The following is a 23,181-nucleotide window of genomic DNA, read 5'->3' on the forward strand; positions in this document are numbered from 1 at the left end:
AGCCCACACCTCTTGTCATAACAGTTACTACACTCAGCTGCTTAAATAATAACCTATTATTATTATTATTATTTTGAGACAGAGCCTCACTCTCTCACCCAGGCTGGAGTGCAGTGGCGTGATCTCTGCTAACTGCAACCTTTGCCTTCCAGGTTCAAGCAATTCTCCTGCCTCATCCTCTCGAGTAGCTGGGACTACAGGCACATGCCGTCATGCCTGGCTAATTTTCTATATTTTAATAGAGACAGGGTTTCGCCGTGTTGCCCAGGCTGTTCTCGAACTCTTGAGCTCAGGCAACCTGTCCTCCTTGGCCTCCCAAAGTGCTGGGATTACAGGCGTGAGTCATGTTTTTTTATATGTAGAATGAGATGAAAAGACTTGAACATTTAAAATCATGTTTTATATCACATTTGTGGTAAACTTAAAAAAAGATAAGAATGTATTTCAAGTTTATAAAATTCCTTTTAATACTGTATTTTAGTTATAATGAATAAGGAGGGTTGTTGTTTTATTTTATTTATTTATATTTTTTAGAGACAGAGTCTTGCTATGTTCCCCAGACTGCAGTGCTGTGACGTGATCATAGCTCACTGTAACCTACAACTCCCAGGCTCAAGAGATTCTCCTGCCTCAGCCTTCTGAGTAGCTAGGACTGCAGAGGCATGCCACCATGTCAAGATAATTAAAAAAAAAATTTTTTTTAAAGATGGAGCCTTGTTATGTTGCCCAGGCTGATCTCAATCTCTTGACCTCAAGCAATCCTACTGCCTCAGCCTCCCAAAGTGCTGGGATTATAGGTGGTGAGCCACCATGTCTGGCTGTTATTTTATTTTTATTATCTTTTTTCATGCCTCAAAATTTTAATAAACATGATTCTAGTAAGATATATATAAAAATGCAGTCCAGCCGGGCGCGGTGGCTCACGCCTGTAATCCCAGCACTTTGGGAGGCCGAGGCGGGTGGATCACGAGGTCGAGAGATCGAGACCATCCTGGTCAACATAGTGAAACCCCGTCTCTACTAAAAATACAAAAAATCAGCTGGGCATGGTGGCGCGTGCCTGTAATCCCAGCTACTCAGGAGGCTGAGGCAGGAGAATTGCCTGAACCCAGGAGGCGGAGGTTACGGTGAGCCGAGATTGCGCCATTGCAGTCCAGCCTGGGCAACAAGAGCGAAACTCAGTCTCAAAAAAAAAAAAAGAAAAAAATGCAGTCCATATCGTCAGTAATTGAACACCAGAGGAAGAGGCTATAGCTTACAAACCAAATATCCCTAACATAAGAATCAAACTCTAGGTTGATTGAAACATTTTTAGACTTTTTGTGAGAAAATTTTCAAATGGAACATATATTGAACTGTAAAGAGACGTGATTCCAATTGTGCAATTTTGTATTTTAGAGAGTTGGCCATTCTAATCCCCTTGACTCCAGCCAAGAAACTTATTTATAAATTACTTCTGTCTATTTGATCTCTATCTATTAACACATTACTCTTAGTACTTAATTTACCTAGGTTCTTTTTCTTGTTACCTGCATTTACATTAGACTTTTCATTCACACATACATTTTAATGTGAAAATATATCCACGTGAACTCAAATGTCTCCAAAAGATATATTTAATAAGATAGAAAAGCCTTGGTCATGCATGGTGGCTCAGACTGTAATCTCAGTACTTTGGGAGGCCGAGGCAGGATGGATCACCTGAGGTTAGGAGTTCGAGACCAGCCTGGCCAACATGCTGAAACCCTGTGTCTACTAAAAATACAAAAATTAGCCAGACGTGGCAACGCATGCCTGTAGTTTCAGCTACTAAGGGAGCTGAGACACAAGAATCACTTGAACCTGGGAGGCAGAGGCTGCTATGAGTCAAGATTACATCACTGCACTCCAGCCTGAGCAAGAGAGTGAGACTCCATCTAAAAAAAAAAAAGAAAGAAAAGCCCAAATCCTGTTGGTGCAACTGCATTTGTTTTCAATAACAAGGTGCTGCAATTCTGTGTCTGAGTCCAAATAAAAAAGTAATGAAGACCCCATTCAGACTTATGTCTTTGTGTGAGGCCCAGTGCTGAGTAGTATGTACATTTATTTATATTTAGCTTCTTTTGTTTACCAAATTACAGAATTCAACAAGAGGCAGTTCTTCACTAATCAACAAATAACTTGAATACCTTGACAAAGACAAATTATTCAGATGGCAAAGAAAGAAACAAATACAAGTAGGATTCAGATTTTGATTTCATCAGTTGGGAAATAAGTAATCAATAAACCTAACTAATAAACCACACAATCACTGATTTGCATACTTGAACACCAAAGAGAAAGATATTTTATGGGAAGGTAGATTCATATTTTGGGAGGGGAGGGCAGAGACAGAGTCTCACTCTGTCATCAGGCTGGAGTGCAGTGGTATGATCTTGGCTCACTGTGACTTCTGCCTCCCGGGTTCAAGCAGTTCTCCTAACTCAGACTCCCGAGTAACTGTGACTACAGAGGCCTGCCACTAAGCCTGGCTAATTTTTGTATTTTTAGTAGAAACGGGGTTTCACCGTGTTGGCCAGTCTTGTCTCAAACTCCTGAGCTTAGGTGATCCACCCACCTTGGCCTCCCAAAGTGCTAGGATTACAGGCCTGAGCCACCACACCTGGCCGGTAATGAATATTCAAATGCTGATAAATATCAAGGTGGGAAATTGATGTCTTTTAGTATATTTTGGAATGTTTTTATGCTATTAACACTTCAAAAAAATCTCATAAAGATTGGGGTGTGTGCATGTGTGTGTGTGTGTGTGTGTGTGTGTGTGTGTGTGTGTGTATTTAGGCAATGACAGGTTACTCTGGCAACAAAATCTGCATATTAGAAAATTGCAAAGATTCTATGTCCTTCCTGGACAGGTGAGTAGTTGGATTCCAAACCCTCAAGTATAGCATCCACTAGGAATGCCATGTGGCCATGCTTTATTCATTCCATCTCTAAAAATAGAGTTCTGTTCCAGAGAACAAATTCTTTCATATTACAAGTTCTGAAAAATGTAACCTCTCTGAATCACTTGATACAGATTGTCCCTCAATGTCTATATTGGTAATTTTAATATTTAGAGAAGTACTGGTAAATTTCCTTTAAACGAATAACTACTTTTTAAATATATTTAAATTTTGATTTGAGAGTTTCACCCAAAAAGGTATAGAGCTCCACATACATTGCATACTTTACTGTGTATACTACACTGAAAACAGAAGAAATAAAATCAGTGTGAATATTGTTTTAATTGAACTATTTTATGGAATTTATTAAGAATGTAAAACATACCAATTACTTGGCAATTTTCCAGTTACAGCTAAATAGCTTATTAAAGGAACAAGACAGTTAAACAGTTAACATTGCAAAATGGAAAAAGTGTGTTTTTAGAGATCACTTAACTATAGAACGAAGCACAGTATTAAAGCCAATGAATCTATTTAAAAGAATAAAGTACCTTTTGGTCATTGATATTTTTAAATAGTCCATTCCTATAATATTAATATGTGGAAAATTACTGCTGCATATGTTTAAATACATTGAATTATGTACACCTTAAATGCAAAATAAGTTGAATTAATCCTTTTAAAATCTGGAAGAAAGAGGAATCCATAGAGTAGCTATGCTAAAAACAAGACGCCTTAGGTACAATAGAAATTTAATAATATAGATAAAGTGGAAATATAAAAGCAAGTGTTTTGAATAAAAACATTAGCCTGGTTTGTCACCATGCTAATGTTTAGAAAATCTGATTCTCATAAGATCACATGCATAGGACAGAGGGATAAGGGGGAATTGAGCTGCGAAGGACTAGAAGTAATATCCCTGTGCTTTATCTGTGACTGCAAGAGAGTGATTGCTAAAGAGTAAGGGCAAGCAAATATTTATAAATTTAATGAGACAGGCTAAACTGAAGAAAATTTCTGCAGATCCAGCAAGCTCAGTACGTCTCTGTATCAAGCATCACTGTATCAATTACAGTGATAAACAATCATTTAAGTCCCTAAATCCTTCAACTGTAGTATCTGTTTAAAAATGGGGGTATGGGAAGTGAAAAGATAGAAGTCATCAGTTTTTGATGTTAGAAAATTAATCTCAGATCGATTTATTTCATCTTTATTGTGAAACTCAAAGCATGAGGAATTATCCAATCTAAAGCACTGTTTTATTGCTTAAAACAATTCTTGGAGTTTTAAAAATGTGCTATCCTTTTAGTTTCCCCTAAATTAAGTAGTCCACCATTTCTACTTCTAATAGGAACTATGTACAAATATCATGTGTTATAGTAAATATTTTCATTGCTATCTGGTGAATTATTTTCCCCTTCCAGTAGCTTACTTGGCAAGACTGATGTTCTAGTGAGAGCTCGTTAATGCATTATTTGGTCATATTATAAACCCTGAGATAGTAATCCACATCATTTATACATTCATGATTTCGCTGATGACTGTGATAGGCACAGGATAAAACTTGATTGAAATGAAAACCACTGTGTTTAAGTCAGGTGTGTAATAATGTGAAAGTACCAAAATAGAGAGGCTGGCATTTAAAGTACAGATTCTTTAAATGCCTCTATGTTTAGGCTTACCAAGAAGCACAACACATGAAGCATATCAAATTTCATAATGGGGTGAAACCAAGGCAACAGTTGAATTCAGATGTAATTTTCCCCTGCGGCTTAATTCTTTTTTCAGTTGATTATAACTGTGACATATTTTTGAAGCACTGAGTATAGGTCACTGCCTAAGGCAGCCTAGTGGCGCTGAGAGATGTACCATTATTGTGTTCCTTTGAGAAAATGATTTCGACAGGTACAAAAATACCCTTCACATTCTGGCTTTCTCAGCCCATCAGACAAATGGTTGAATTAAACCAGTTCAACATATGTGGGAGAGGAGGGAGGCAAACGGTAGGAAATGAATGAGATTTTATCAGAGAACCCAAATTTATGCATTCCTGAAACCCTGCTGCCAGGGGAAATTATTTTCTTGTCCCATTAGAGTTCAGAATGTTCTGCAACAATAAATACTTATATTATAAAACTCTTCCAATTTAAAAACTGAAGTTGGGTGGGAGAGAAAGGAAACAAGGAATGGTGCCTGCACAGTTTGTATGGAAGGCTCTATAAATCTAGGAAGCAGGTTTCCTCATTCTTATATTTCTCTTAATACATTTTCTTATCTACTTCACCAGTTTTTGAATTTAAGCATTTTTAACTTTATAAAGATTAGAATTAAGCATTTTCAGTGTGCTTAACACTAAAGAGCTTTACAGTGAGTTACTTTAGAAATATTTTCAGGGAATCAATATAGCATTTCTTCCTCCCTTTATCAACTCAAGGCAGAATGATGAGCCTGCAAATATTGTCTTTATTTAAATGGCAATCAGTCATCAATTTTTAGTAAAGTGCAAATGATAGCACAAACTTGTATTTTATTTTGGTGCATATACATAGTGATTTTTAGGTGAAATCATTAAAATGTACTTACTTAAGGATGAAAGCAGTTATAAACTGACAGCATGGTACTGAAATTATGCTAAAGTACACTAGAGTAGTAATGTTTCTGTTACTAAGGTGTAGAAATAGGGATGTGCTAGGTAAGTTAAAAACAGTTTGTTTAATCAAGTTTATCCATAGACTATTAATCAAATCTACTGTCATGAATATTACTTACAGTTTTAAGAAAATCTATATGTGCTTTGTAATTAACTTATACATTTTAGATTATTCCTAATAATACTCCAAATTGTTGACATGTACATTGTTCATTGCCTGGTTTCTTTTCTAAACAATATCCAAGGATGAGTTTGAGTTTTTGAGTGATTTGCTCTTGATATGATATTTATAAACATCTGAAGTATATTAGGATACTATAATCAAATTATCTTTACAAAGGATAAATATCTTACAGAAATTCAAGTATACAAAAGTTAAAGCTGGCTTAAGGAGTAGCACATTTTGTTGTTTTTAATTTTTAAGATGAGTTGAGTGAGAAGATTATAAATAAATACATTTAAAATGAAAATGTAATCTCTCAAGTGCTGCATATAGGCATGAACAAAGAACTATCATTACTTTCACATAAAAGCTTAGGAAATAATAAAATATATGTTCCATCTTCTATGCTATTAAATATTCTAGTGTTTAAACAATTGACATAAATATAAAATATGTTTGTTTTTACCTAGTTCAGTATTTATAAAAATGTCACTCTGGTAACTTTTTAATTTTTTGGTCCCGAAGTCACAAAATGAATGCCTATCTGTTATCAGACATTACCAAGTGTATATCTCTAGATTTAAGAAGAATAGAAAAAGGGTCTTTTGATAAAAAAAATTCATCCCCATAGTGAAACAAACACACACACACACACAAACCAAAAAAATCTCTATTGTTCCAAAGGAAGGTCAAAGGGACATATAATGCAATTATATCTATATATATAATGCAATTATACATGAATCTATATATGTAATGCAATTATATCAGTTAGAAAATTTTTATCTGCAAAGCAGAGAAATCAGCACAAACTAAATGCCATATAATTAATGTCCTAGAGAGGTGCCTAGAACTGAAAAGTTCTTCCTGTTATTATCTTGTGAGAAACCAAATATGCTGCTGTGAAGTCCATTGTTACAGGATAGATCATAGAATAATATGACTCATATAAGTAGTGTAATCTGCAATTAAGGTTTTGTGTTTCAAATGCAGTAAATTGCATGTATTCTTCAAAAGTTAAGTTTTTATTTTTAAGCTTTCAGCCCAAACACATACATAATTCCAGTCTTGTCAGATCCAGTATTAGCATTATCAACCTTGGAATGTTTTGGATAAATTATGTTATAAAGTTGTTTTAATTATCTTTTCATTGTTACTATTCCTTAGGGAGTGTTCCTCTTGCAATATGAATAAGTCAATTAGCTTTTGCAAAATAAAGTGATCATAAAACCCAGTTAGAAGTATTACCCTTAAACATAGCTATTAACCATTGTGTTTGTAAACCTTATAATAGCTGAAGCCAATAATATAATTATTGGAAAAATTGCCTGAATTTCAAAATGATAAACATTTTATTGTTAGTTTTTTCCTTAACTTACTCTGAAGAATTCTTTTGTTGACCCTGAATCCAGTGTTCCATAGGCAATTTCTGTTTGTTTGGCTAGGTCTTCCGCACTTTCTATGGGAGAGACCATTCTCTCAACCGTCAGGAAAGCAGCGAGGTTAGCAGTATAAGACGATATAATGATGAGTGTAAAGAACCACCAAACACCTCCAACAATTCGACCTGAGAGGGATCTAAACATGGATAAGATAATGCACATTTTCCTTTCTCTAATTAACATAGAGAAAGAAAAGAAATACCATCAATTCATCATGCATATTTAAAAATAACAATTGCAAGTGTTGTTTTATTTTCTGAGCATCTACTCAAGAATGATTCTAGATTTCTGCATAATCTGATGCCTTCTATGGTATATTTAATATATAAATGCCACTGAAAATATGACAACCATTTCTTTCTTGTTGTTTAAAGAAAATGGCAGAAATGTAGAACTTAATGCTTTTCTTCAGCTACATAAGGGGAATACTTCATTGAATTCATTAATACTCTCCTGCCCTAATTTTTTAGCATCTCTGAAATTAGGATGCAGCCTATGACTGATGAGATAAAATATGGTATCATGGTTTAATTGGCAGCATTATTTCTCTCTTCGTGGCACATAAAGTAGCAATACATATGAACAGTGACTGGGGTCTTAGATTTGATGCAAGTTGGTAGATACCTTACTGAGACTAAGAGAGAGAACTTGTTTTTACCTTTAGTCAGAGCCCTGCTGGGACAATGAGACATAGGCCAAGGTGAGATTGGACTCCATGAGGGTCTAGAATTGGTCTCAAAGTGACCATAGTTGAGATTTTTGTTTGTTTGTTTGCTTGATATTCAATTCCTGAGCTGAGTGAAGTTTAAGCCATGTCTCAGAGTATCTTTACACACTGGTATAATGATTTTCTCTCTTCGCTCTTTCTTTGGTATCAAGGATGTGTGGGCGAGTATGAAAGCAGAGCAAATGTGAGAAGAGAGTGAGTAAAAAAATCCAGAGAATGTTCATCATTGAACTTATTTATTGCAATCATTAAATGACTTAAAATTCCTGTGGCAAATTGTTGTAAAACATTTGTTTTAAAACTTAAAGAATGATTTCATATTTTTCATGGCATTTCCAAAGTTAAAATACTTCCTTATTATAATATTTGTTATTATAAAAGAGACATCTATTGGGTTTAATTTAATATTTGCTTAATCCTGGCTTTTAAAAACCATTACTTGATTTGCTTTCATTTCTTTTTAGTTCATTAATTTAAAGTTTTTTATTCAGATTCCTATGTTATTGGAATTTAAACATATTTATAATTTAGGTCTTAAGAAACACAAACTACATTGTGCCAAAAATGCCTCCTTTTGAGAAAGCATACATTTCTAAAAAGAAAAACAAAATCCATGTGTTTGTGGTGCTAATATATAGTCAACAATTAAAGTAAGTATTTTTCTTCTCATACCTTCAACTACTACTTTCTCTATGAGAAAAATCATTTATTGCAAAAGAAGATTGCATTTTTGGTGAATATAGTGGCTAAATAATATCTTAGTTGTATCCAAAGGAAGGGAGTCATGACTCCACAGATATTGAAGTAGATTTCCATAAAACTAGCGTAGTGTTTGCACTGTTGGTTTTTTGCCTATTGCTTAGCTAATTTATGGATTGCTATATAAAACAATGTATATCTGGTACCTACTATGCTGACTCAGGTTCTAGGTAATTCCGTGGCAGAAATCTCCCTTAAGCTATATGAGATGAGAATTAAGTCCAACATTAATTTTTGGAAATGAACAACAACAATAATAGCAAAAAACAGCAATAATAGCAAAAGTGTTTGTTTTATAAAAGGAAACAAAATGAAAATGAATTCCTATTCTACAATTTAGAATTCAGTTTTCATTTAGCAAATCAGTGAATGAAATACTAATACTAAATGATTTTTGAGAGCTCTGATGGAATGCATAGTTTCTTTGCTATTGAGAAGCTAATGTTTATGATATATCCACATTTTGTGCTAACTTGGAAGAAATTGCTATTTGGGAATTGCAAGTCTTTTCTGCTTCAAATAGTCCTCTGTCTTCAGGAAAAGTAGAGAGAGAATCTGCACAACATTTATTATTACTGGGAAATCGGTGAGGAGCTTAAGAGCTCTGAAACTAACCTGGGTGAAATGTCACATCCTTGCTGCATGAAAGCACCCAGGGAAAACCAGAGGCTGTTAAAGATGCCAAACTCATTGGGAGGCTGGTCGCTGGGTCCTTCCTTTCCATCCTCTGGCTCTTCTGTGTGCCACTCATATGGACTAAATCTACTAACTAGGAATAAGACCACGCTGACACCAATGTAGGCAAAGACTATGCACATCCAAATCTCATAGGCCAGAGGATCCAAGAAGGAAAACACTCCTGGTTTGGATTTCTGAGGCTTTTTGATCATGATAGATATGCCCAAGCTCATGAAGGGCTTAGAAAAGTCAATGACCTCCTCTCGTACCAAAGTGATTGTCAGAGGGGCAATAGCAATCTCTGCTTTCTATAAGAGAAAAAACACATGGAGACATAGGTTAATGGATTTCATGAAGCAATTAGCACTGGAGTGGTCCATTTAAAGCTAATCAGTCATGCATTTATTCTACATTTATTTTTGGAGTGCCAACAATGAATTAGGATAGTGATAGATACAAAAATGAATAGCAATTTTTTCATAAAATATTACTTAAATAGCACAAAATATTTTTATTGGATTGAGTAATTAAATAAAAGGGTAGGAAACAGAGAAAGGGTGGATAAGCAAAAATAACTTGAACTCAAATTACTGTATTAGTCTTTAAGGATCTGGGCAGTGCAGAGGAGACTTGATAGTCTTTTCATATGGCTGAATTTCTGAATTTCCTGGCCAGGAATACTGCTGTGTCGCAGTCTTTTCTATTTCATTTGGAACATTGCCACTGATTCATTACTTGGCCATCCCTTAATATTATGAATTGCAAATTTCAAACAGTCTTTTCTTTTTTATTCATTTCCAGCTATGAGAAAACAGATCATAAAGCCTGTGCTTGTATGATAAAAGGAAATCTGTTGTTTGACAATATTTTCCAATTCAGCACACACACAAAAATCTGGAAATTGGCATTTATTTCTTGCTATCACATATTTTGATTTCTCTATCTTCATTTTTAAAAAAAGATTTTAAAAAACAGTAGATTCATTTCTAAGATATTATAATCATAAGACAGCTTCCATTTTTAGAGTTCTGTGATTTTGAACAATTTTTCTTAACTTGTTTCTATAACTGTAAAATGAGCATACTTTCCCCCACTTTACCTCATAAAGTTATTATAATTATTTATTGGAAACCTTAATAAGGTAATAGTGAGCATTTATTGAGGGATTCTGTGGCTGATGCTGATGTGATGCTGATCTAAATATTTTGAATAGCTTCTCTTTTAGTCCTCATAAGCATCATATGTTTATCATTGTCTAGATGATGAAACTGAGACTAGAGAAGGGAGATTTACAGATCATGGCAACTCTGGGATTTGAGCCTGGGCTGCTTCTGTTAAATCACCACCACCTCTAAAATAAAGTGAAATAAGGTGTAGAGTGTAAAATCACACCACCTCTAAAATCAAATGAAATCAGGTGTAGTGTAAAAACTAAACTGTCACATGATCTACAAATAAAAGGCAGTTTTGACTATTTACTTTTAAAGGAAAATATTTGACATTAAGATGGCATCAGAAACATATTCAGATATATAAATTTTTACACAGAGGCTGTCACTCTTACTTTGACTCCTACATATCCTCAGGCTCTATACAGTGGCCAGGGGCTTGATACAAGGGCAACTGGAGAGTTAGAATGCAGAAGGTACATTTTAGTCACATGTCCCTGGGTGACTGAGAGTTGATCACATATACCTTCAAGAGGGAATACACTTTTTTTGCATCATAAATGCCCATGTATACAAGAGTTAGACCATTGCTGGAAGGTTATTATTTTCCCCATAGTTATAATTACATGTATAATTTTTGTTACATAAGTGATATGTGAACTTGCTGTAGAAAAATTGGTATATTTTAATTATTTTATAAGTATGACTCAGCCCATTAGAAAACGTTATTTTTATTCCCATCCTCTACTCTTGTTTTTTCTTTCCATATACTCTGAAAGACTTTGTTCTATGAAGAATATTTTAAAATTCTTTTAAAAAAGAATTTAAAACCATTATAGAACAAAAAATTGTAAGATATAATGTTCTAAATATTCACTTGTATTTTCCATATATGTTGCAATATTTTTCCCTATTCATTTATCTTCTCAAAAGTTATAATGAACATTTTCCCATTTCAGTATATAAGTTAAAAGTAAGTTGTAATGATTGCAAATGCTTTATTGGAAATATGTCAAAAGGTACTCCACCATTTTTTACTTTTGCGGGATATTCATATTGTTTCCAGTTTTACAAAATTTAAAACAGTGATGCCATGAACATCTTTGAGGATAAATCTTAGCACATTTTATTTACTTAAGATAAATTTCTAGAAATGGAATTGCTGGTCTGAACAGTAATAATCTTTTTAATGCTCATCATATGCTTTGCCCAACTTTTCTCCAGAAAGTTTATGCAAATTTCTACTGTCCCCAGCACTATGTAAAGGCATGTTTAGTCTTAAACCTCAGAAAAGCCCTGTGTATCTTTACTTGTCTTCACCAATTTTCTGGAAGGAAATTAGATCTCCTTGTGTTAATTTGAATTTGTTTTTATAAAACAAATAGCTACTTGTTCTTTTATGTATTACTACCGTAATATGCCCCCACTTTTCCATATTGAATATTCATTTTTTATTTCCTAATTTGTGAGCATTTAAAAATATATTTAAAATATTCACTTGTATGTTACATATATGTTGCAATATTTTTCCCTATTCATCAATTGTTTTGTTTCCATAACTTAATTCAAGACTTTTTTCTTGTAATACATAGGTTTTAAATTTTGTTGTAGCCATATAAAATTATTTTTTTGTGTGTGTTTCCAGTCTTTGGTTTCATGTGTTAGAAAAATCCTTATCCTATCAATATTATATATTTTATTCTAGTATTTATAATTCTCCTATCACTTTTTGGTATTTTCAATGATGAAGTGTTCGAAAATTGCTAATTTTCCAAGTAGTTGCCCTCCTGTACCAACAGAAATAAATAAATAACACCTCTTTTCACTTACTTAAAATATCCCATTTCATATACTACATTGTTCTGTGAGGTAGCTTCTGAAATTTTTATTTATACAAGTTCCCACTAGTGAGGGAAGAAGCCTTAAAAAGAAAGACATATGAGAGAAATGCAGGTGTTTTCTGAACTGAAAACTAAGTGCCATAGAAAGTGAACATGGGATGAAGGTGGTGACATCCATGTCCAATGAGGGACACTTTCAAAAAGTTTTAGCTGTGTGAGAGTCTAGAAAAAGACTAGGAGGGATAGAGATAGACTACACATGGACTTCCTCTGCCAACATCAGGGATATTACATGTGCGTTGTTTCGTTTCATAATGCCCAAATTGAGTGCGTAAAATGTCTCCCACAGGTAATTCTGGTGCTAGTGGACTATGGAATGTGCTTTGAGAACTGTTCCCTCGGATTAAAATGCAGGTGCGCGGCACACACACACACACACACACACCCCAAGTGTAGTAGAGGCCCAGGAGATGACCCTGGAGCAGCACATGCAGGAAATCAGGGTGAACTTGCTTTAGTGCACAGCTATGGTAGCAAAAAGGGCCTGAGAGTGTGAGAGAGGTTCTGGTCTTCTGGCTCCCCACATATGGTATGTTGGATTGCATGTAACTGCTTCACAGACAATCTGCATAACAATTATAGCAGCAAAGTTTGCAAGGAGTAAAGTAAAAAAAAATTATTAATCCAAAGTTAACAATTTTGCAGAGTTAATCATTTAGACATAATAGGCTTTGTTCTATAGAAGAGAATGGATTTAGTTTTACCTAGGGCCCTGGAAACAAGGCACTCATATATGTATTAGCAGTAGGAAAAAAAAAAAGTAAAACAAAAACAAAACAAAACAAAAAACAAACAATGTTGAGAAACAAGTATAGACTTTGTAGACACCAAAATGGAAAGTATCTAGACTGTGGAATGTCTAAGAGTCATGGAAGAAGACTCCCTTTGGGAAAAAGTGGACAACCCAAGCATCAGAGACTGGAGTCTTTAACCACTTGCAGACTGGTTGAGGAATGAATATGATGATATTAATAACCATTATGTTATCTTTTGTCTCTCTGAGAACTGCATAACTTTGGGACTTCTTGTTATTGTGATGAGTATAGGACTGATATAACTTTTTCGCTAATTATGCTACTCCCTTCATATCCTTTGTTTTCACTATTTAAACAATTTCCCTTGATTGAAATGTGATCAGAACACTTGCAAAAGAGTGAGTCTGGGCTGCCCTGTGGGTAGGGACTCCAGAGAAGAGATGTGTGACAAATACCCCAGAAAGTAACTCACGTCAGTTATGTTGTCTATAACTAAACGGTAATCCAAGTGTGATTTTTTGACATGAAATATGCAAGAGTAGTTTCTGAAAAAAATGAATTACAGTAGTTCTAACAACATGGATAATGTTAATGTCTAAGATATGCTTACTGTATCAAAAGTTTAAAATATTAACCAAAGAACAAATGCTTTTGAAACCCTTTTTCTTTGGAATTTAAAGCTCAATATAAAACTGTTGATAAACTCTGTGGTAAAATACATTTTGCTATTTTTTAAAACTGCATTTTTTTTAGGGTTACCTAAGCAGTCAGCAGTTCTTTCCCATGGATATAAAACTAACCAATTGCTTCATAATGTCAAGCAATTTCCTCATTCTGCAGAGGTTTTAGCTACTTTAGTGTATACTGTGCAAAGAATGTTCATTGCTTCATGGTCTAAAAGGCAAGATGCAGAATGATGAAACTGTTGAATTGCAGTTCTGGCTTGGAATGTGAGTTTCTCCTAGGACTCCAGTTATGTTTTAAATCTTTCTATCTTTATTGTTTTCTGAAGAAAAATGACTCTCTATGTAATTCCCCATTTCAAAGGGGTCTTGTGAGGATTAATCAGACGACATTTTGAAGGTGAAATATAAATTGGCTTTTAAGACATTTCATATTACATTTCAAGTATATGTTACTTTATTGATTACTTGATGATTAGAGTTTCCTATGAGCTATAGATTTGATTTCTGGACTTCTGAAATATTATGCCATCACTAGCATGTGATAATTCCCGTTTGATTTTGACATTTTGCAGTGGTAGCTGAAGACATTGATCTTGATATTGCTATGATTCAGGGAGAAGCATTTATGCTGTATTTGTCCTCAGGTATGAATGTGTATACCCGATATCAAGTATACTTGAGGGAGGGGCATAACATTCTTTCATGTGAGGCCCATTTTGGAATAAATTCTAGCATTTGTGTTTTGCTATGTATACTAGTATAAAAAATGATGGCACTGTGTAAAGTTTAAATTTACTGTGTTCAGCAGAATTGTAAGAATCTGACATTATTGATGAATATTTAATAGAGGCTAAACTAGTATAGTGATTGCCTCACCAATTACTTAAAAGATATTTATGAATAATTACAAACAACAGACGTATAAATAAATATCTAAAATAATGACCAACTTTACATTGTTTAAGGAAATCTTTTCCTACAGTTCTCAAATAACAGATTACTATTAGATTTGTTTTGTAGTGCTATACGCAGCAGCATCAAACTTAAAAGAATAATCACCCCAGATCTTAAAGTCAATTAAAACTAGGACTGCATATTCTGAATTTTTATCTTCTTTCTGATTTTGATCTTATCAAGTGTCAGCTTCTCTCATTGTTTGTGTATTGCATTATTAATGAAATGAAATAGAAAAAGATTTGAACATTGTATATGCCTGTTGGAATGTAGCTGCAAATTTTACAAACAGTAATAGACGTTTAAAAATTGTTATGTGCCCAAGGGAAAAGAAGTTTCAGGTATTTGTAAGTAAATTCTTCAATAAGTTGATTTGCTTACCCCATAAACAAGTTCTCCTACCATCCCATTCCAGATTTTTGTGTCTGCATCCCTTGCTCCATATTTTCCATCAGGGACAATGGCAATTTTATACTTGATACCAATATGTTTTGCAATTTCAGATGCCAAATCTACACAGTATCCTTCATACTTGTCATTTCCTTCAAACATTTCATGATTTTTCTTGTACATAACATATGGGGATTCCTATAATGAGAGAAGTAGAACTGTAAAGGAGAAATTTTAAAACAATTGAAAAATCTTATGTAACTTTCCAATTTCAGAATTTGACATAAAGATTATATTTAGTATTGGTACACATACTGATTTTTTGTAGTTAGAAATCAATAATAAAACAGATGAATATATAAATAAGCTTAGAATATATTAAATTGCTTTGCATTGGATGCTAAAATTGAAATATTTAATTTTCTATTGGAATAAGTATGAAAACCTAACACTACGACTGTGATAGAAGTGTCAATAATTATCTAGAGAAGCATAAATTATTTTCTTTGACAATGAAATTAGTATTTCTAAAATATTTCATGAAATTAAAGACTATTCAGTAGTCAGTGTCACCTAATAAAGACTAATTCAAGGTCGTAGGTTTCCATCTTCTGCATCTTATTTAACCACATTAAACTGTGACTTTGTTTAAGGAAAAGGCTACATCATTTTTCTTTGATCTCTAGTGTTTAGCAAGATGACTTTCTCAGAGCAGGCACTTGATACACTATTTTTCAAAGAAAAAAATGAATTAATAGTTTAAAAATTCTTATATGGTTATTTGCATTAAATTTGCTTTCCTAATGTTGTCCAATATTTTGGCTTTAAATATGGTTTGTGCTCCATGAACTTTAATTATTAATATAAATATTTAAATTAGTAATATAAATATAAAAAATTGGTAATATAAAATATTTCCCTAGTGATACTAATTTTACTCAAGTTGTAATGAGCACACACTTCAAGTAATATTTCCATTTAGTTTTCTAAGCAAATGAGACAGAAAACTGATAAATAATTATGATGAAAATCCTGATAAAATGAAAAAGTTTACCACTGGCTAATAATTACTGGGCAGTTTTCAGTTAAACACACACACACACACACACACACACACACACACACACACACACCCTTAAACTGAACCATTAAAAGACATGAACTAAAGAGACATTTTAGCAAGAAGGACTTCATTTTGTAAGTGGTACCTAAAGCTGCTAACCAAAGATAGACCTGGTGAATGTAATATGGAGAGAGTCCCTGGTCACATCTGAGTTTTTCCAGTCATTTGCAGACAAGCGGTGACCACCTTTGGCTACAAGATTATGGAGATAATGTACTTATATTTTGTAAATTATAGTGTAACATTTATTTGTAATCTCTCATAAAAGTCTTTTCTTTTTCCCCCCAAAATTCATAATTGGGGAAGCTGAATTTGCTCTTGGAGCCCTAGAAGGTAATTTATGAATAACATGGCAGCCTACACTGCTGCTGATTTTGTTTTTTAAGTACTTCATAAATGTAGAAACCCCTTTTAAAAATTTAATAAAACATGTGAATTACAGGACCTTTTATTTTCTCATAGAGATGCCCTAAATTATTCTATGGTGGGCAATTGTCCAGGATTGGTCCTTCTAATCCTGCCTTGGATTGGCATGGCCAAATGACCCAGAAGCCTCCAATGCCTCTAACTTTTTTGAATTTGATGAATTAGTTATTGTGAACTAATTGTTACATTTTCTTTTTTCACAGTAATCTTTTTAAAATATGAAAGAGTATGTAGAAAAAAGCAAGCGTCACATATTTGTAAAATATTTAAATTCAGATTGAAATGGCTGTACAACTATCATCTATGAGTGTAACAGGCTTAAGAGTTTTTCAAAAGGGATATAGTTAAGGTTCCATTTGGTACTAAGACTGAAGGTCAATTCAAAAATCTGCAATATTTGAACACATGAATTTTTATACTCAAGTACACATATTACTTATTAGCTTGTGTGTGCAAGTTTCTCTAGCTAGTATTTAAAATCTAATTTGCTGCTTTCTACATTATATAATAAACAATTTACTTCAATAATAGCTATGTATTTATTATTTAATCAAACATTTATTAAGCACTTACTGTGTGCCAGGCAGTTTGCTGGGTGATAGGGACACAAAAATAAGTAAAATATGCTCCTTGTTCCCTTGCAATCAAACTCACTATATATATTTTTTTGTAATGATGGCAAAGGAGTATAAGGTGGAAGGAACAATAATAAAATACAGTGATGCTAAACAATGGTAGCTCTTACTTAGTGCTTACTATGTATCGGGCACGAAGTAAATTTCTTCATGTCTTTTCATTTACTTTTGACACTGGCACATTGAGGTAGGCATTTCCCATTTTGCAGATGGGACAATGAAGACTCAGGGAGGTTAAGGCAGTTGTTCAATTTCACAGAGCTAACAAGTGAAAGATGTGGGAGCTGACCCTGTATTTTGATATTTTATTTTGTGTTTGTTTTTGAGAAACAGTCTAGTGCTCTATCACCCAGGCTGGAGTGTAGTAGTGTGATCTCAGCTCACTGCACCCTCCACTTCCCAGGTTCAAGCGATTCTCCTGCCTCAGCCTCCCAAGTAGCTAAGATTACAGGCACCATGCCACTATGCCCAGCGAATTCTTGTATTTTTAGCAGAGATGGGATTTCACCATGTTGGCCAGGCTGGTCTCAAACTCCTGGCCTCAAGTGATCCACTTGCCTTGGCCTCCTAAAGTGCTGGGATTACAGGTGTGAGCCACTGTACTCGGCTGACGTTATATTTTGAAATATCTGGAAAATTTTGAAGCTACAGCATTTATCAAACTATGTGCAATTAATTGATTTTCCATATGACTTAATAAAATATCTGTAAATTTTTGAAGCTATTATTGATTTATCAAAATATGTGCCATTAAGTGAGATTTCATATGACTTAATGAGAGAGGGACCAAGATTAAAGAAATGTATTTCTGCATTTTTATGAAATTCATTTAATGAAATTCTTCACATAATCTTCTAGGTAAACAGTGTAGATAAAGACTTTCAATTTCTTCTCCTAGTGTCTGGCACATAGAAGGCATTAAATAAATACAAAGATAGCCTGGCCTATCAGTGTTTTCCAAATAGTGATATCATTATAAAGTAATTTTATTAGAAATGCTGGTTCAGGTTTTCTAAAGGAAAGTCAATATTAACAAGGGTTAGGTTATCTCTTCTGAACAGGCACGTGTCTATATGAGTAAAATATTTATTTAATGTCTTCTTTCATTTTTTCAGTATTTTCTTTCTTTTTTATTTTGGACAGCAGAGGTACATCATGTCATTGTTTTCCTGCTGAGCAAACCAACAAAGTCTAGAAAAGCCTTCAGCTTACTGCAGATGTTGATTAGAAATGTAGTTAGAATTTTTGCCCATCCAGGGGCATAAACAATTACTGAGATTCAGGATGGGTGATGTAGACAGCATAAGAGAAATGACATGATCGCACGCAGGGAAGTGGGGATGTTGAAAGGAGAGAAAGGCTTTCCTTAAATGGTCTCTCATGGTTGCTCAGCTCTGCTGTTTCTTTGACTGTGTCTCCTATTGCTTTTCTTTTCTTTCAAGTCAAATACAAAAGAGTAGCAAATGCTCAACATTTGCTCAACCTCCTCATTTCTTCCATGATTAATCTGACAAATTGTCTGCAACTAGGTCTTCAAATACTTCATACTAGAGTTAATACAAAGTTTAGGGGCTACTATGGGTGAAGAAAATACAAAATCTTTTCAATATAATGAATACATTCTGGCAAATCATTAAGGAGGATATGTGGGGTGTCTTTTTAAAACAGCCTTATGAATTCCCAAGTGTTCGATTTTGAATAAAAATCGAACAATCAGAGGGATAGAGTAACCTCTTATTTCTGTCTTATGTATACAACCTGCCATGATTATTATCAACTACTGAGCTCTGTAGGATGGTAATTTCTTAGAAGTTATTGCATTACTTATCAGTGAATATGAGTTTTATATTAAGATAGTTTCTCTCATGAATGGGCTTCTACATCTGCCCTGCTATTTTAGGAAAGAAATTACTCTGTTTAAAGCTGCTACATTAGGGCTTGCTTATGAAAGTATTTGTGTAAATTAATTAAGAAGATTTTAAATCAATAATGTATAATTTTCCTACCAAGGATTTTTTTTTTGGATTATTTGTATTTAGCAAAAGTAGAACTATTGAAAGAAGATACTTGTTAGAAAGTTTTCAACATTTTCTAAATATCATGAATATAATTACTACAATTATTATTGAAAGTTGTTAATAAGATCAGTGTCAACCAATGTTGTTTTCTATGTGAATATTTGGTTCTCTCCAAAAAATCCTAATGGATGTACATAATTTACCCCATGGATAAAATTCATAAAAGTGAAGATTAAGATATCATTATTCAATTCAGGAAAAAATGAATAAATCTAAAGGCTGCACCACTTTAAATTTAGTCAGAATAATTTATTTAAAATTAATTGATTTATAAGCTCTTCAGTGAGTGATGTATGTGAAAGAGGAAAATTAATATTTGGTATAAGGAAGAAAATAAATACATTTTAATTTTCTGTATGTATGTATATATACATATAATATATTTTATATAAAGATGAATGTGTATGTTATTATAATGCAGATATATGTATAGTGCCTCTACAGCATTATACATAGAGGAGATAAAATATCAAACATCTCATTAAAATGTACAAAAAGTAACCTCTGGAAAGATTATGTGTGATAAGGATAATTGCTTTTAGATTTGTAACGTAATTCTGATACTGGAGTGAATAAATTTGGTTTTATGGAAAATTTGCCTAAAGGATTATTATGTTCATGAGATGGTAAGAAATATCTTTGTAGTTGAGCAATGCATCATAAGCATCACTTAACTTTGGTAATAAAGCTTTGGGGAAAAAAAAAAGGAGCTTGTCTGAAGAAACATCACTGTATTATCTTCCCTTTTCCAGAGCGTTCAATAGCCAAGAAAATAGCAAGATTACAGAGGAAAACACCACCCTCCCTTCTACCAAGATCTACTGTAAACTGCTTTTCACTCAATTGCTGTATTTATCCAAACCACATAGAACAGATTTGGCTTCTTTGGGTTATTTGCAGAAATTATTACTTTTAATTCAGAAAGTTAAATCAATATGGTCACAGTCTTATGAATTTTATTGATTTTATAAATTTTTCAGTCAACAAAACTTAAAGATAAAAATGACCATATTAATTTTATTTTCTATTAGATTTAGCTGTGGTATATTCTGGATGATTATATTCAGGTAGAATAAATTTATTATTAAAATGAAAATCACATTATAGCTATATAACACTGTTATAAGGAAAAATAATTTTCAACAGCATAAAAAGCTAACGCTACATTATATTTAATAAAGATAGCTAATATAATTATTACTTATGTTTCTGGTCTGCTTTCTCTCAATAAACTGTAAGTTTCACTTAGTGCAGGATTTTTGTCTGTGACATATTCCCAGGGCTTAGAACTGTGCCTAGCACAAAGTAGACGCTCAATAAATATTTATGAATAACTGAATTTCTCAATCAATTTTATTTAGCAATAGCATATAGTGTTACAGTGTATCAACATATAAATAACAACATACACAAAGGACAGACAACTGGAAGAACATTAACACCATATCAATTTCAATCAAAATGAATTATATCCAGTGCTCACTCTCAGCCTTCTTCTGTATCTAGATACAGGTAACACATATATTAAAATATCTAGCCAATTCCACCTGTGTTGGGAATTTTCAATTGAATTTGGGGATAATTACATGCAGATGCCAAAATCTTGTTTATCTACAAGAGATTTCTTTCATAATGAATGAAGTGGAGGGATGTCATAAGTCCTGGACTACCATTTTCAACAAAAGCAAATAGAAGGAACACTCTCAGGGAAAGGATTCTAGTAATTCTTTTTGAATTACTGAATGATTATGCAGTTGCAAATACCAGAGGTATTATTTATATAAAGATTACATTTTCATACAAAAAGACAGATACTAGTATTGTACTATTTTGATAGCAAAAATATTAATGACTTTACTGTCAAACAACATATAACTTTACAGAATATCCTTTATATATATGCGTATGAAACAGTTGGATTTTTCAGTCATTTTTTACTATATTTTTTGATAGCATGCTTCCTGAAAACTAGCCATACTTGCAAAATTAATTCAGTATTTTGGTTTTAGGAATTATTTGTCCAGTCCCTTTAGCAACAGGGATGGAAAGGAGATTCTCTATATCATACCTATAATGCACATTAAAACACTTTATTTCACACAGAACAGGCAAAATTCCAAGAGATCTTTAAAGAAAACAACTGTATATATTCAGAAAACAAGCACACAAATTCTGAGATATTCACTTATAGAAAATCTACCCTTGGAAATGGAGTGATATAATTCCATCATTTACGTACAGTGACCTCATTTAAATATATGGGAATTGTTATGTCAGAATCGCTAAGTGATTCTTTTTCAACATCTATTCCTTGAGAAAGATTAATTCTTCTTTAGTTCTAGTATCTCAGAAAAGTCACAGAACTTAATTTTTTTTTTTTTCTGGTAGTCCAGAGTTGGTCATCGAAGAAGAATCCCACATGAAAAATAAGCTTAAATTTACTACACTGGAGAACAAGACTTGAGCCTTAGTTAGGAATGGTTGAACAGCGTGGAACTCTTTTCTTTCTTGATCAATTTCTTAAAATAGGATTCTTCATCAGAGGCTGAAAAGAGGAGGACTGTACTGAAGTATGACTTTCCATTACTGTGTTGTTTTTAGGAAAAGAAACATATATATATTGCTTTTCAAGTCCCATGCAAATATTACACAATTAAGTTGGAAGGTTTACACAAAAACTGCTGTTGGTTGGTTTGCATTCTAAAATCATAAACTTCTGCTGAAGGCTTGTCAGATTACATCAAATTGCTGACTGGTGATGCAACACAGATAAAACTAATTGCAACATATGAAGGCTTCTCTCTGGCATTTTCATTTCATTTAATATTACTTTATGGAAACAACTCAACATTACTAAAGACCTGAAACTAAAATGACAAAAGCTAAAAACCAAATTACATAAATACTTCCATTTTATTTAGAGTAAGGGCTCCATAAATAATTTAAAATATGTTTTGCCTTACAGAGTCACTGAGCTGAGTATATATAATTTTAAATGAGATAGAAAAGGTCACCGATTGTTGATCTCTTTTGACTAGCATTGACTCGAAAGGGCATGTTTGATTTTGAAGAGAAAAATATATAAGATATTCTATTATTTAAAAGGTAATTTCATGAGAATCTCTTTGAAAAAGCAGCCTTAAAATTTAGAGGACTTTTCATTTTGTGATGTGGCTGAATGAAGCAATCATACTCTTCTTAATTTTAGAAGTTCACTAAACTATAATGTGTACTTCTCACTGGTCAATGAGAAAAATAATCGGTGGAAGAAAACTCTTTTCACGTTCAAAATAAAAATAAAATAAAATTAATTCCTAAAGCATTTAGTTATGTAAATCATACTCATTAAAATCTTCACAGTCACATCTTCACTATTGTAAACAGACAATACAAATCATTATCCGGTCATTAAACTACCTGAAAATTATAATTTTAAACACTATTAATTATAATTACATTGAATTTTTAAAAACATAGTAACATTAATAATATGTTTACTACTGGATATATTTATGTGATGGCGGTTGACTTTTGTCATGTTCACTGTTTTGTGCTTTAGGGTCTTAGCATTTCATACATTTCCAACTAGAATTAGACAGTCTCAATTTTTAACATCTGAGCATTTTTCCAAGAACAGCAATGTAACAAAAGATAATACAAATAAAAGTACCATATGTATTCAAGGCTTAGGATGAACCTATTCAAAGCCTCTATAGGCTTCTGT

The 23,181-nt window shown here is 33.1% G+C and overlaps 1 protein-coding gene across 10 annotated transcripts in view; it reads right to left on the bottom strand.

Annotated features, from left to right (window-relative positions):
• GRIA4 (glutamate ionotropic receptor AMPA type subunit 4) overlaps positions 1-23,181 on the bottom strand; it is a 382,079-nt gene that overhangs the window by 49,646 nt on the left and 309,252 nt on the right. For 9 of the 10 annotated variants that reach the window (XR_004270967.1, XR_004270968.1, XM_032285714.1 and 6 more), the window contains 3 exons: positions 15,187-15,393; positions 9,278-9,648; positions 7,114-7,312 (listed from right to left, as the gene is read on the bottom strand). Coding sequence is in view for 8 of the 10 variants with exons in the window: in XM_032285714.1 (XP_032141605.1) it covers positions 7,114-7,312; positions 9,278-9,648; positions 15,187-15,393 (777 nt within the window). In the remaining 2 variants the exon portion in view is untranslated. Of the gene's footprint in view, positions 1-7,113; positions 7,313-9,277; positions 9,649-15,186; positions 15,394-20,792; positions 22,003-23,181 lie in introns of those variants that run through there. The other variant, XM_032285722.1, reaches the window with a different exon arrangement.

This window comes from Sapajus apella, unplaced genomic scaffold, assembly GCF_009761245.1.
Source record: "Sapajus apella isolate SASKATOON/1434 unplaced genomic scaffold, GSC_monkey_1.0 scaffold16, whole genome shotgun sequence".
Lineage (NCBI taxonomy): Eukaryota > Metazoa > Chordata > Mammalia > Primates > Cebidae > Sapajus > Sapajus apella.